Source organism: Babylonia areolata, chromosome 9, assembly GCF_041734735.1.
Source record: "Babylonia areolata isolate BAREFJ2019XMU chromosome 9, ASM4173473v1, whole genome shotgun sequence".
In the NCBI taxonomy this organism is placed as follows: domain Eukaryota; kingdom Metazoa; phylum Mollusca; class Gastropoda; order Neogastropoda; family Buccinidae; genus Babylonia; species Babylonia areolata.
The window spans coordinates 47,993,648-48,007,441 of record NC_134884.1 but is presented as its reverse complement, the minus strand read 5'-3'; the positions used below and the strand labels follow the sequence as shown (position 1 = coordinate 48,007,441).

At 43.6% G+C, this 13,794-nt stretch overlaps 1 protein-coding gene across 1 annotated transcript; it reads left to right on the top strand.

The window, feature by feature from the left end:
- The first annotated feature begins 1,401 nt into the window (after window positions 1-1,401).
- LOC143285899 (uncharacterized) lies at window positions 1,402-8,056 on the top strand. Its single transcript, XM_076593348.1, has 5 exons — window positions 1,402-1,546; window positions 2,525-2,602; window positions 4,395-4,496; window positions 5,534-5,669; window positions 7,722-8,056. Exons 1-5 carry the CDS (start codon window positions 1,502-1,504, stop codon window positions 7,784-7,786), a joined length of 426 nt encoding a protein of 141 aa, XP_076449463.1. The 5' UTR covers window positions 1,402-1,501; the 3' UTR covers window positions 7,787-8,056.
- The last annotated feature ends 5,738 nt before the right edge of the window (window positions 8,057-13,794 follow it).

Below are 13,794 nucleotides of genomic sequence, written 5' to 3'. Positions count from 1 at the left end.
GAAGTTATGGGGCCTTTAACATCCTTTAACTCTTTCCATACGAACGGCGAAAGAGACGACGTTAACAGCATTTCACCCCAATTACCATCATCAAAATATTGCAAGCGGAAGGCTCTTATACTGAAGACGTGAATGTTGACAAAGAATACCACAATTCTGACGACGGAAGCTAAAGGTTGGGTCATTCAGACACCCACTGGACATCCGAGAGGTCTGTGTAGAGTGAGAAGAGAGGACTGGCCGTACTGAATGAGTTAATACCATCTGCAACTGTTCTGCACACGTTGCTTATCTCCCTTTGTTTTAAGTGTTCGGGAATCACTCTCCGTGCTGGGAGCATCGACCACAGGAGCGCTGTGCAAAATAAAAGGGAGAACATTATGCTTCATACTTTATTTTCTCTTAAATCTTGGCAGATAGGACACTTGTTAAACTTGGATTGATTTGCAAACTGAACAACAACAACAACAACGGCATCAATAGCGAGAACAGCAGCAACAACAACAACAACAACAACGGCATCAATAGCGAGAACGGCAGCAGCAACAACAACAACAACAACAACAACAACAACGGCATCAATAGCGAGAACAGCAGCAACAACAACAACAACAACAACGGCATCAATAGCGAGAACAGCAGCAACAACAACAACAACAACAACGGCATCAATAGCGAGAACAGCAGCAACAACTACGAATGAAAATACAAATATGGAACTAAATATGTAACAAGAGTAGGCAGTTTGTTCTTAACTCTATCAAGACCGAAGTTAAATGTCATTCCACCCTCTGTCTATCCTGTTTCCATCACCTCATCATGCAAGCCCACCCCCACCCCTCTCCTCTCCAACGATCTATTGATTTATCTATTTTAAAACCATAACATTCAAAGTGAAAATCAATAGTATAGCCAGAATTCTACAATCACCAGCGTAAAGAAAATTTCTTCTTTCCTTGATAAAGAAAAAGAAAATAAAAAGAAAGGAGAAGAAAATCAAAACAAGCAAACAAACAAGAAGGAGAAGGAGGAGAAAAAGAAGAAGAAGAAGAAGAGCAAAATCAATTAAAGGAAAAATATGAAGGCAACACCCATTATAATTAAAGCATCTCTCGAGCACATTGGCACGAGAGTAAGAAGAACGTGCTTTTTTTCCACTGGTAATGGGGTGGAAAAGGGCTGGTCACAGAAGGGGGTGAGAGAGGGGGAGGTGGAGGACAGCAGCGAGAGGGGAATGGGGTTGGGGTGGGAAGGGGTACTGGGCTTAAAGTGGGACAGGGGTGGAGACATTGAGGAGGGGTTTACATTAGGGGTGACGGTGAGGGGTGGGTGGGGTTTGGTGGGGACAGGAATGACATATAAATTGAGGGAGAGACTTTCTTTGCAACTTTGCTGCTACCTTCCTAACATACCTCTCCGTGTGTTTTGTCTCTGTTACAACACCGTTTTGGTTCTGTGTTGCTGAATTTGATGCAGTTTGCGCTCTTGAGCAGTAGAAAAAATGGGCCATCTTTGTTTGATCGGTCTTCTGAGTGTTCTTATGCTGGTAAGTTGTTGTTGGTGGTGGTGGAGGTGGTGGTGATTAGGATGTTGGTTGTGACGGTGTTGGTGGGGTTCTCGATGGTCAAAACGATGCGTGTGTGTGTGTGTGTGTGTGTGTGTGTGTGTGTGTGTGTGTGTGTGTGTGTGTGTGTGTTCGTGCGTTTGTCTTTCTGTACACCTGTCTGTCCTGTGCGTTCTTGGTTTCTCTGTCTTTGTCTCTATCTGTCTGGCTGTCTGTCTGTTTGTCTGTCTGTCCTCCAGTCTGTCTGATGAGACAAAGGTAAATAAGTCAGAATGGTATTAACAGCATAGAAGGCACGTGATAATAGTCAGTACAGAAGTTCCTGCTTTATTTGGACAAAACAGAAAAATAACATTGCTTACTTGAGTGCAGTGCTGAGCAGTCTGTACTGGTTTGATATATGTTTGGAGTGCAGTGCTGAGCAGTCTGTACTGGTTTGATATATGTTTGGAGTGCAGTGCTGAGCAGTCTGTATTGGTTTGATATATGTTTGGAGTGCAGTGCTGAGCAGTCTGTACTGGTTTGATATATGTTTGGAGTGGATGGTGGAGTCAGTCCCCATTCATTTTGTCATTTTGTTATTATTACATTTTTGTTTTTCTTCAGTTCCGTTTCCTTGAGTTTTAACCAGGATGTGGTTGAACACTTTCCAAGTATTGATATTTTCTTGGTTTAAACTGACTGAATCGTCGAGAATACAAATATAGTTTTTTTTTGTTATTTTGAAGCTAAAATATGTGAATTAATGTTGTTGCCCCCTTGTTAAAAGACCTTTCTTGGCAATGACAATAAATAATTCCAGTGTCCAGTGACATTCTCTGTCTGTCTGTCTGTCTGTCTGTCTGTCTGTCTCACACTGTTTCTCTTGTTGAAATTTGAACCAGTAGATTACAGCTGATCGTGTTTTTATATTTTCGTTTTCTGTGTTTGAAAAAAATTAAAGTTATTTTTTGTCTTCAGTTTCCAGCGGATGCCGTTTCAGACATGGACGATATTCAGACAGAAACGGGCTTGGAATTCATTTACCATCACTCCTATGTGAGTTGTAGGCCATTGTACGGCGTGCATGATGACAGCTATGTTGTATTTGTATTTGTATTTCTTTTTATCACAACAGATTTCTCTGTGTGAAATTCAGGCTGGTCTCCCCAGGGAGAGCGTGTCGCTACACTACAGCGCCACACATTTTTTGTATTTTTCTGCGTGCAGTTTTTTTGTTTGTTTTGTTTTGTTTTGTTTTTCCTATCGAACTGGATTTTCTACAGAATTTTGCCAGGAACAACCCTTTTGTTGCCGTGGGTTCTTTTACGTGCGCTATGTGCATGCTGCTCATGGGACCTCGGTTTATCGTCTCATCCGAATGACTAGCGTCCAGACCACCACTGAAGGTCTAGTGGAGGGGGAGTGATGGCCATAAAAGGCTGCAGGACATTTTGTTTTCAGCTCCTGCAGGCACAGCGATGGGACACATCAGACAGTCTGTGGACACCTGTAACAGTATCACTTCCCACAGTCGTATCTGTAGTAATCCTGAATGAATGCATCACTCCCAGCAATTATCATCACACACACACACACACACATGCACATGTACCCTTTGCTTCTGGCTGTAAAAATGCTTTGCGCATGAATACAAGTGTTGTGTGTGCTGCATTAGCTGAAATATCAATGGTTTGCTTATGCATATATTTTGCTTTGTTTTTCTTTTGTCTTTGTAGTGATGACTGAGTGTAAAGAGAAAGCCCATGTGTTATACCGATAACTTCTTTGGATGTAATCTGAGCGGTCAAAAACCAAAACAAAACAATAAGCAAGCAAGCAAACATACCTACTGACCTATTTACCAACATACATACATACATACATACTTACTTACCTACTTACACACATACAAAAACCAACCAACAAACAAGACATCCCCCCTCAGACAGAAAAAAAGGAAAATGTCGGCGCACTGTCCGTGGCTAGTGCAACCCGAATTTCACGCAAAACAAATCTGTGTTGAGACTGACGGGCAACACTGCCAAACACAAGCCATCACAAACAGAAAACAAAGGGAAAACATCCTTCATTCGCACCGCTACCTACATTCGCACCTCACCTACGTCCACGTATCGACTTACCTCTATCTACCTTCTACCCAAAGTTCCTTCTCGCCCTATCGCCCATCTACCTATCTACGCACCTCTCTCTAATCCTCCCACCCCTCATTCCTACACCTACCTTCCAATGTTCCCTCCTGCATAACCACCAAGCTATTTGGAGAGCGACATGCGTGCTCCCTGTCTCACATATTAAAAAAAACAAAAACAAAAAACAAACAAAAAACCACTTAAATCAGCACTCTCTGTCATAACTGCGCGAACAAATCTACCGCATCGTCACATCCACGCCCATCTCGCCCTCTGCAGCCAGCTTCAAACCCACTGTGTTCCGCCGTTCTCAGGTGATCGAACAATCCACAGTCGGCTTCCACTGTTAGGGCCGAACATATCGAACGATCCCTTCCGTTGGCTCAGGCAAATCCCTGCACACGGCTCCTTAGAATATGGCATTAACACCTACCTCTTCCCAAAATAAACCAACCCCCACACCCCCACCCCCTTCCTGACCCTTCGCTTTCCATCCAGTTTCCCTTTCCTTTTGTCTACACCAGTTTGTGAGTTTGATCTCAACCCCTTTTGGGTCAGTGGTATACATGCGTGTGAAAATTGTGTGAATGCGCTTTGATTTGTCTTCGCACAATATTCAGCGCAATGTGAATACATCATTTTTCATTTATCTGTTGTCCTACATGATTCTGTTTCCAACGACACGCCGTGGTTTGCAGAACCTGTTGCTGACAGTGTCTGGAAGCGCGTGTTACTTCACTCCGCTGGCCGACCTGTACGCCAACAGAGCTCTCAGCACGACCACTCGGAAAAGGACTGAGGTGTGTGTTGACACCCACTGGGAGAATTGGATTCTCATCTTGTGACTTAAAAAGATATGTGTAGAAAGATCGTTGCATTGTATTGTATTGTATTGTATTGGAGTGTAGTGTCGTGTAGTGTAGTGTAGTATCGTGTCGTGTCGTGTCGTGTACTGTACCGCACTTCACTGCACTGCTCTGCACTATAGGGACTACTGTACTGTACTGTATTGTTCTGCACTGTACTGTACTGTATTCTAATGTATTGTACTGTAGTGGACTGTACTCTAGTGTAGTGTAGTGTTCTGTACTGTACTGTACTGCACCGCACCACACCGCACTGCACTGAAGGACATACTGTACTATATTATCCTGCACTGCAGTGTACTGTATTGTAATGTATTGTACTGTAGTGTACTGTACTCTAGTAAGGTGTAGTGTAGTGTGCTATAATGCACCGCACTGCACTGCACTGAAGGACCTACTGTACTGTACTGTATTGTCCTGCACTGCTCTGTATTGTATTGTATTGTATTGTATTGTATTGTATCAGCTGTGCTACATTTTGTCACAACTGATTTCTCTGTGTGAAATTCGGACAGCTCTTCCAAGGAACAGCATGTCGCCAAAGTACAGTGCCCCCCCTTTTTTTTTCTTTTTTTTTTTTTATCTGCTTCGTGATTCGCTTTCATTGCTGTCTAAATTCTAGATATCAAAACTTGTGGCTTTTTATTTCTTGTGTATATATATATATATATGTGTGTGTGTGTGTGTGTGTGTGTGTGTATGTGTGTGTGTGTACTAATGACAAAAAAGTCCTGAAAATGTACTGCAAGAGTTTTGCCATGCCTAAAATATAGATTTTCTCTCTCTTTTGTGTGTGTGCAATTGATACTGTATGATTTGTGTGTGTGTGTTTCATTTTGTGTACGTATGTGTGTGTATGAGTATGTGTGTAGGTTTTGATTTTCCTCTTTTTTCCTATGTATGTACGTACCGTAAATATGAATTTAAAAAGTATTTTTTTAAATCATTTTTATTATCATTCTTTGGTACAGAATATGGTCAGCCACCTGCTGGCACATTCAAGCAGAGCCACCAGGTCCTCACTGAACGACATGAGGTCCATGTTCCAAGACATTCTGGCCGACTTCAAGTGCACTGGCAAGGATGTGTACAGGCTGGACCTCAAAGGTGGGCACCGCGTCGTGTCTCCCTTGTTTCTTTGTTTGTTTGTTTGTTTGTGTGTGTGTGTGTGTGTGTGTGTGTGTGTGTGTGTGTGTGTGTGTTTCTGTCATTAGTTGTCTGTCTATACGTGTGTGTATCTGCCTGCAGAAGAAACTGCATATCAGTTGTATCCTTAGACCAAGAACTAGAGCACAGTTTCAGTTTCAGTTTCTGTTTTACTTTATCAAGGAGGCGTCGCTGCGTTCGGGCAAATCCATATATACTATACCAAATCTGCTATGCAACCAGCAGGATAAGTGTTAGTCAGGCCTTGAGTGCATGCAGAAAAAACTGTGTACCCATCAGAGTTGATTTCTTCCTCAGAATTTTGCCGGAGGACAACTCTCGTCGCCATGGGTTCTTTGTCAGTGCTGCACATGGGACCTCAGTTTATCGTCTCATCCCAATGACTATACACTCAGTTTGATTTTCCAGTCAAGCTTGGGTGAAAGGGGGAGACTGGGATTCGAACCCACAGGAACAGGAAGAAACCGTACACGGTGTGGAGCCAGAGGAAGTGCAGGACCTGAAGTATCTCGGCAGTAACATCCCAGCTGACAGCAGCATCGACAAGGAGATCTTCATCACAATCGGTCTCGTGACAGTCTTGCACAGACTGAAGAACAGCTGGATATCATCCGTCTCAATGACCAGCACCAAAGTGGACATCTACAAATCCCACGTCCCTTCACAGTCCTCCTACACTCCTCGGAAACCTGGAGAAGGAACAAGAAAACTGACAGCCATCTTAGAGGCTTCAAAGGATGTATCTCACAATTCAGCTGGAACAGCGTATCACCGACAAAGAAGTTAGCCGCCGCACAGGAATCAGCAATATCATGGACGATACGAAGCAGAGACGTTGGTGGTGGCTGGGCCACGTCCTGAGGATGAAGGAAACCAGACATCCTTATGCTGCTCTCAGATGGGCATCACTAGGGAAAAGGAAGAGAGGCAGACCACTGGGCACATGGAGAACTGTTGAAGAGAGGATGAAAACAGCAAGCAAGACCCAGAAAGATATCAGTTTGCCCACACAAGACCCGGAAAGATATCAGTCTGCCCACCCAAGACCTCGAAAGATATCTGTTTGCCCACCCAAGACCTCGAAAGATACCAGTTTGCCCACACAAGACCTGGAAAGATATCAGTTTGCCCACACAAGACCCGGAAAGATATCAGTTTGCCCACCCAAGACCTGGAAAGATATCTGTTTGCCCAAACAAGACCCAGAAAGATATCAGTCTGCCCACCCAAGACCTCGAAAGATATCTGTTTGCCCACCCAAGACCTGGAAAGATATCAGTTTGCCCACCCAAGACCTGGAAAGATATCAGTTTGCCCACACAAGACCTGGAAAGATATCAGTTTGCCCACACAAGACCCGGAAAGATATCAGTTTGCCCACACAAGACCTGGAAAGATATCAGTTTGCCCACCCAAGACCTGGAAAGATATCTGTTTACCCACACAAGACCCAGAAAGATATCAGTTTGCCCACACAAGACCACAATCGCTAGAGCCAGACTGAAGAGGATGAAGTAAGTCTTGATCCAAAATGTTCATTACTGATGTCGGACACGTATGGACACAGCATGAAACATAATCCACCTTGCAATAGTGTATTCTCTACTTCTCCCTTGACTGGAGAGCCACACAGATCACCAGCTTCCTCCAGATCTGTCGGGGGTATATTTGGTTTCTATTTTCATTGTATTTTCCATAGTTGTTTTTTTTTTCATTTTGTTCTGTTTCATTTGATTTTATTTCCCCTCACGGCCCAACTGATCTCGTTTGGTTGTACTGCTGGTCAGACATCTCCCAGGAAGCAGTGGTGCGGCGTGACCTAGCAGGTTTTCCCCTTGTTCTTGAGATCTGATGGCTATGGTTTTAATCTTGATCAAGAAAAATGTGACTTAAAAAGAAAGCAGCACCACAGAGTTGTCAGTGCGGGGAAGTGGTGTGCTTGAAGCTGTTCCTGTTTCTTTCACCTGACGTTGCACCTTTCTTACGTTGCAGGAGACGACTTCGTCCGCAGCGGAATTCTGCAGGACTACATGGCCGCGGGTACTGCCCAGCCGTGACAGCCACCCCACCCCCGCCTCCCAGCTGTCGCTGAGTCATCGTGACACCACTGAAAGCAGATACTATATTCCCCTGTGCTTGTGCCTTTGTAAGGTGTAAGCTTGATAGGAGGCCTCACATGCACACGCACGAGCTCAAACACACACACACACACACACACACACACACCGCACGGAACGAGAACACAAACGAAAAAATAAAAGGAAAATAAATTATACTGATCGCCAAAGTCCGTCCTACGAGTTGTGAATAAACTATTTTTCTTCTTACTTCTCCAGTGCCTTGACATTCTCTCTCTCTCTCTCTCTCTCTCTCTCTCTCTCGCGCGCGCGCGTGTGTGTGAGTGTGTGTGCGTGCGCGCGCGCGCGCGCGCGTGTGTGTGTATATGGAGGTGGAGGGTGCAGGGGGAGGGAGGAGGGAGGAAATGGATCAGTCGGAACGCTTGGACACCTACATCAACTTGAAACTCATCACTGACAATTTCATCTGGTCATATTTCCACGTAGGGTATGTATGACCAATCGCGGACAGCGTGCAGCTAACTGCGAATGGTTCGTGTACCGCCCCACTTGGAAACGTTCTCACCACACACATTTCACAAGTTAACGCCTGCTCCCATCTCGTTCTGATACCTTTACGAATCTTCATTTCCATGAACCAGTCACACGTCAGCTATTTCTGGCTCTTTCTGCGCTCTTCCTTCTCTTCGCACACCACTGCCGACCAGATTCACAACATGGTCTGACAGTCCTAACATCAAGGGAAGTAAGCAAGACTCAACTTGAACTTTTACATGGTTTAAAGTGGCTGATTTGACTGGATATATGAATGAACTGTGCATTACCAGTGCTGGGAGATGTCAAGAGGGCATGTTGGTGACAGATCTCAACGTCAGGGTTGACACGAATTTCCAAAATAGTGTCGTTTCCAGTCAGACCATATGGATGGTATATTTTGACGTGAGTGTAGACCTATTTGCGAACGGTGCTGCACAGTTACTGAGTACTCTCAAAAGGGTGTGTTTCTGTGGGGTGTGGGGTGTGTGTGTTTAGATATGTGTGCGCGCGCGCGCGCGCGTGTGTGTGTGTGTGTCTCCTGGGGACATAGAAGCATTAGCGTTCTTGCCACACACACCATAATAAACGAAAAGAGCAAGTCAAAATGTAAAAACTTAAACACAAAAGGCCCACACAGGAAAATACACATTAACAAAATTAGATTCCCTTTCAATATACACAATTTCACTAAAAAGAAACACGAGCAGTAGAAAATAGAATTGTACAAGTTTTTAACAATATTCTTTTATCTTTTTTTTTTCTCAGAAAATGGTGTTTGGCCGGGTTCTATAATATGTGGGTAAACCCTTTTTTCCTTTCTTATAATGCTGTCAAAAAGAGGGGCACAAAAACAAACAGTGAAACACATCAAAAATATAATTTGTGGAAAACGTATCACACATTCTTTCATTTCTTGTTAAATTGATGAAACGCTGTTTATTAATAGTCAGTGCACTGATAGTCGCTCTTAACTTTGCTAATCCAAGTACACAAATAGAACAGTGGGTAGCTCCGTAAAATAAACAATTTGACAACACTTTTGTTCAAACATCCTGTAATTATCAAACATGATAACGTTATCTAAATATCGATACCAAGCAGCGAGATGTGATATTAGAGATTGCATTCATCCGTGGATCAGTCAACACGCATTCACACCTCCTTGAAACCGAAACTGACCCAAACACCCACTGTTGAATCCGTTTTGCTTATTGCATTATTTCTAAAAATAATAAACACAACAAAACAAATCGAATCAAAAGAACACAAAACACCCCTGGAGCTGTGAACAATGAACACTGGAAATATCAGTACTGCTGCTCGCGGCGTGCACCACCCTCGTGACTATCGCTCGTGGTTCGTGGCTCGTGACCGCTTCCACAGGAACTGACGTCATATTTCTCATCGCGCAGCTCACGATGCAGCTCTCACTTCGTAGCCTTGCCTGAAGAAGCTGTTTATACAGCGAAAATATGCTGCGTTTTTAGAATACAAGTTTTAAAGACATGAAGAGCCTACTATACTGTTTCTCTCTCTCTCTCTCTCTCTCTCTCTCTCTCTCTCTCTCTCTCTCTCTATATATATATATATATATATATATATATATGCAGTGAGTGAGAGAAACGAAACGAAACGAGAATTTATCTTCCCGGGAAAATGAGACAAGCAATCAATTTGCCTTTTTCCACCCAGTGCTGGGGCATTAGAAACACAACAGAACAAACATAATAAACACGCGCGCGCGCGCGCGCGCACACACACACATACACACACACACATACACACACACACACACACACACACACACACACACACACACACACACACACACAGAGCACATAACTATGTTACGACAGAACAAATGAAAGAAAAATGGACGCTAATGTTGCATCATACGTTACTCACATGAAAAGAAACACAGCCTATCAAAAAAACAGATACAGATAAATAAATGATAATGATAAATAAAGAAAAATAAAGATAGAGGGAGAAAAACAGACAGTAAGACAGATGATGATGATGATGATGATGATGAGAGAGAGAGAGAGAGAGAGAGAGAGAGAGAGAGAGAGACTCAGACGATGTATCTTTCTCCGTCACATTTCTGTATTCTTTCAAGTTCAAGGATGGTCAGGGGTCTGCTGACCAATCATCCAAGCGTTCTGGCGTTGCCATGGCGACCATCTCCGCCATGACTCCTGCCGGCTACTTCCTGGTCAGCCTCGTTATGGGTCCGCTCATGAACGTCACCGGATATCCAGGAATTCCCCTCGTTTTTGCTGCGGGTTCCTGCATGCTGCAGACATTGTCTGCTGTGTTTGTTCGCTTTGAATGAAAGAGTGTGTGGAGGGGGAGGTGTGTGTGTGTGTGTGTGTGTGTGTGTGTGTGTGTGTGAATTTGTATTGGTTTTGTCAGCACATAGAATTTCATAACACTTCTGAACCTGAGTCTTACTTTGTTCGGTCACTACTTTGATGTCCGTCTAAAAGTTGAACGATGCAGAAATTGTGTGTCCAAGCTTTCGACCTGTCTCTTTCTTCCTTTCTTTATTTCTTTATTTCTTTCTTCTTTCATTCATTCTTTCTTTCTTTCTTTCTTTTCCGTTTTTAATTCTTCTTTCATTTCGTTTATCTGATGTTACAAACGATAATGTAACTCGTCAAATGACACAAGCAAATGATATGTTCTAATATTCTTTGATGGTGTAAAAGCTTTTGACAAAAACACAAAGTTGTGAGCTCCCGCGCAAATGACATGTACAGACGCAGACACATAGACACACAGACACAGACACACATACACACACAGACACACACACACACACATCCTTCGATTGCGAGTCTCTTAATATAAGGGAGGTCACTGCTCCCGCTCCAACGTGAATTCAGTCGAAAACGGTTAGCTACCTTGTCTGTGCGGTTGCGTCCAACGCCATTGCCACATTCGTACGCTTCCCGAATGGGTGATTATTACCGTGACATTTCCTTCATGGTAAAAAAAGAGAAGAAAATGCAAGATTTAAACATGTGGAAAAAAAGAGAAAGACAATTAAATCCCCACACCCATCTCCTGTCCTACCATTGTATTATTTTATCGAACAATTCAGCTTCAGTTTCAGTGAGGCGTCAAACATTCCAATGTGAAAATCAGTTCTGTAACAAGATCACTATAATCACACGCACGGGTGATGGGACAGGAACAGATATCTCCTTCTTTCCCTTGAAAGGGAGAGAAAAGGCTAAAACAAGGTATCTTCTTTCCCTTAGAAGGGAGAGAAAAGGCTAAAACAAGGTATCTTCTTTCCCTTAGAAGGGAGAGAAAAGGCTAAAACAAGGTATCTTCTTTCCCTTAGAAGGGAGAGAAAAGGCTAAAACAAGGTATCTTCTTTCCCTTAGAAGGGAGACAAAACGCTACAACAAGGTATCTTCTTTCCCTTAGAAGGGAGACAAAAGGCTAAAACAAGGTATCTTCTTTCCCTTAGAAGGGAGAGAAAAGGCTAAAACAAGGTATCTTCTTTCCCTTAGAAGGGAGAGAAAAGGCTACAACAAGGTATCTTCTTTCCCTTAAAAGGGAGACAAAAGGTTAAACCAAGGTATCTTCTTTCCCTTAGAAGGGAGACAAAAGGTTAAAACAAGGTATCTTCTTTCCCTTAGAAGGGAGAGAAAAGGTTAAAACAAGGTATCTTCTTTCCCTTAGAAGGGAGAGAAAAGGCTAAAACAAGGTATCTTCTTTCCCTTAGAAGGGAGACAAAAGGCTAAAACAAGGTATCTTCTTTCCCTTAGAAGGGAGAGAAAAGGTTAAAACAAGGTATCTTCTTTCCCTTAGAAGGGAGAGAAAAGGCTAAAACAAGGTATCTTCTTTCCGTTAGAAGGGAGAGAAAAGGCTAAAACAAGGTATCTTCTTTCCCTTAAAAGGGAGAGAAAAGGCTAAAACAAGGTATCTTCTTTCCCTTAGAAGGGAGAGAAAAGGCTAAAACAAGGTATCTTCTTTCCCTTAGAAGGGAGAGAAAAGGTTGAAACAACAAACCAGTTCTGCTACACAATTTATGTCCCTTGGTGACTCTCTGTGTGTGTGTGTGTGTGTGTGTGTGTGTGTGTGTGTGTGTGTGTCTGTCTCTGTCTCAGTGCTGTATATATGTATATATACTTTTTTTTTTGAAAACAGTCCTTTTCTCCTCCCCTCCATTTTCACATTACTATATTTCCATCACGCAACGTCTCTTGTCTGTCTGCTCCTGTATTCATGGACAATACCGTTGTGTTCGTGTTGCATTTTTTAAAATTATTATTATTTTTTTTTTACTGATTGCGTTTTTTTCTGTATGCCTTTTTGTCTCTCATCCTCACCTGTCATTCCACAGTCGTCACTTACTGTGATTTGATATTCATTGCAGGGATAGGCAAGATGTACGTGTAACAAAGACCATGTGCGGCGCCGAGTGTTGGACAGACCATCGCCTTGTAGTCTCGAAGCTGAATATTCGAATCCAGCCCAAGAGACGCCCCAAGGCCAGAAGCTCCAAAACGGCTCAACATCGCTAAGCTGAATAACATCACCATCAAACAGTCCTTTGTGGAGCTGCTGGAAGATCGTCTGGAATCCGCCTCTCTGGACAACCAGAATGTGGAGTCTGACTGGAGGACCCTGCGTCAGCTGTTCTATAGTACAGCTTCAGAGACCCTGGGACCCATGACCAGAAAGCACAAAGACTGGTTTGGTGAAAACTGTGATGAAATCAAGCAGCTTCTGGATGAGAAACGCCGTCTGCATCAAGCCTACCTGAGCAACCCAAAGTCCACATAAAAAAGGATGCGTACGATGCCATCCGCAGGACTGTTCAGCAAAAGTTACGCCAGATGCAGGATAAGTGGCTGAGTGACAAAGCTGATGAGATCCAGGTATATGCTGACAGGCACGATATGAAGAGGTTCTATGATGCCTTAAAAGAAGTCTACGGCCCCACATCCTCAGGATCATCCCCCCTCCTCAGTGCAGATGGGAATACCTTGATCACCGAGAAGGAGAAAATTCTCGAACGCTGGGCTGAGCACTTCAACAGTGTCTTAAATCGCCCTTCCTCCATAAATGATGAAGCCATAGACCGTCTCCCACAAGTCCCCATCAACGAAGCACTGGACGATCCGCCAACACTTCTTGAGACCCAGAAAGCAATCCGTCTGCTATCCAGTGGCAAAGCACCTGGCTCAGACTTCATACCAGCAGAGGTCTACAAGGATGGAGGCACTGTGCTGACTGAGAAGCTCCATCAGCTGTACTCACTCATGTGGAAAGAAGAGACGATCCCCCAGGATTTCAAAGATGCATCTATCATTCACTTGTACAAGCGAAAGGGGAACCGGCAAGCCTGTGATAACCATCGGGGCATTTCCTTGCTCTCCATCGCAGGCAAGATACTTGCCAGGATCCTACTAAACCGCCTCACAGCACAC

Bases quoted from the DNA above. Each gene is read 5' to 3' on its own strand.
- LOC143285899 (XM_076593348.1), top strand. From the start codon at position 1,502: ATGGGCCATCTTTGTTTGATCGGTCTTCTGAGTGTTCTTATGCTG. The intron at 2,603-4,394 runs GTGAGTTGTAGG...CGTGGTTTGCAG, and splicing joins TCATTTACCATCACTCCTAT to AACCTGTTGCTGACAGTGTC. The intron at 4,497-5,533 runs GTGTGTGTTGAC...TCTTTGGTACAG, and splicing joins CCACTCGGAAAAGGACTGAG to AATATGGTCAGCCACCTGCT.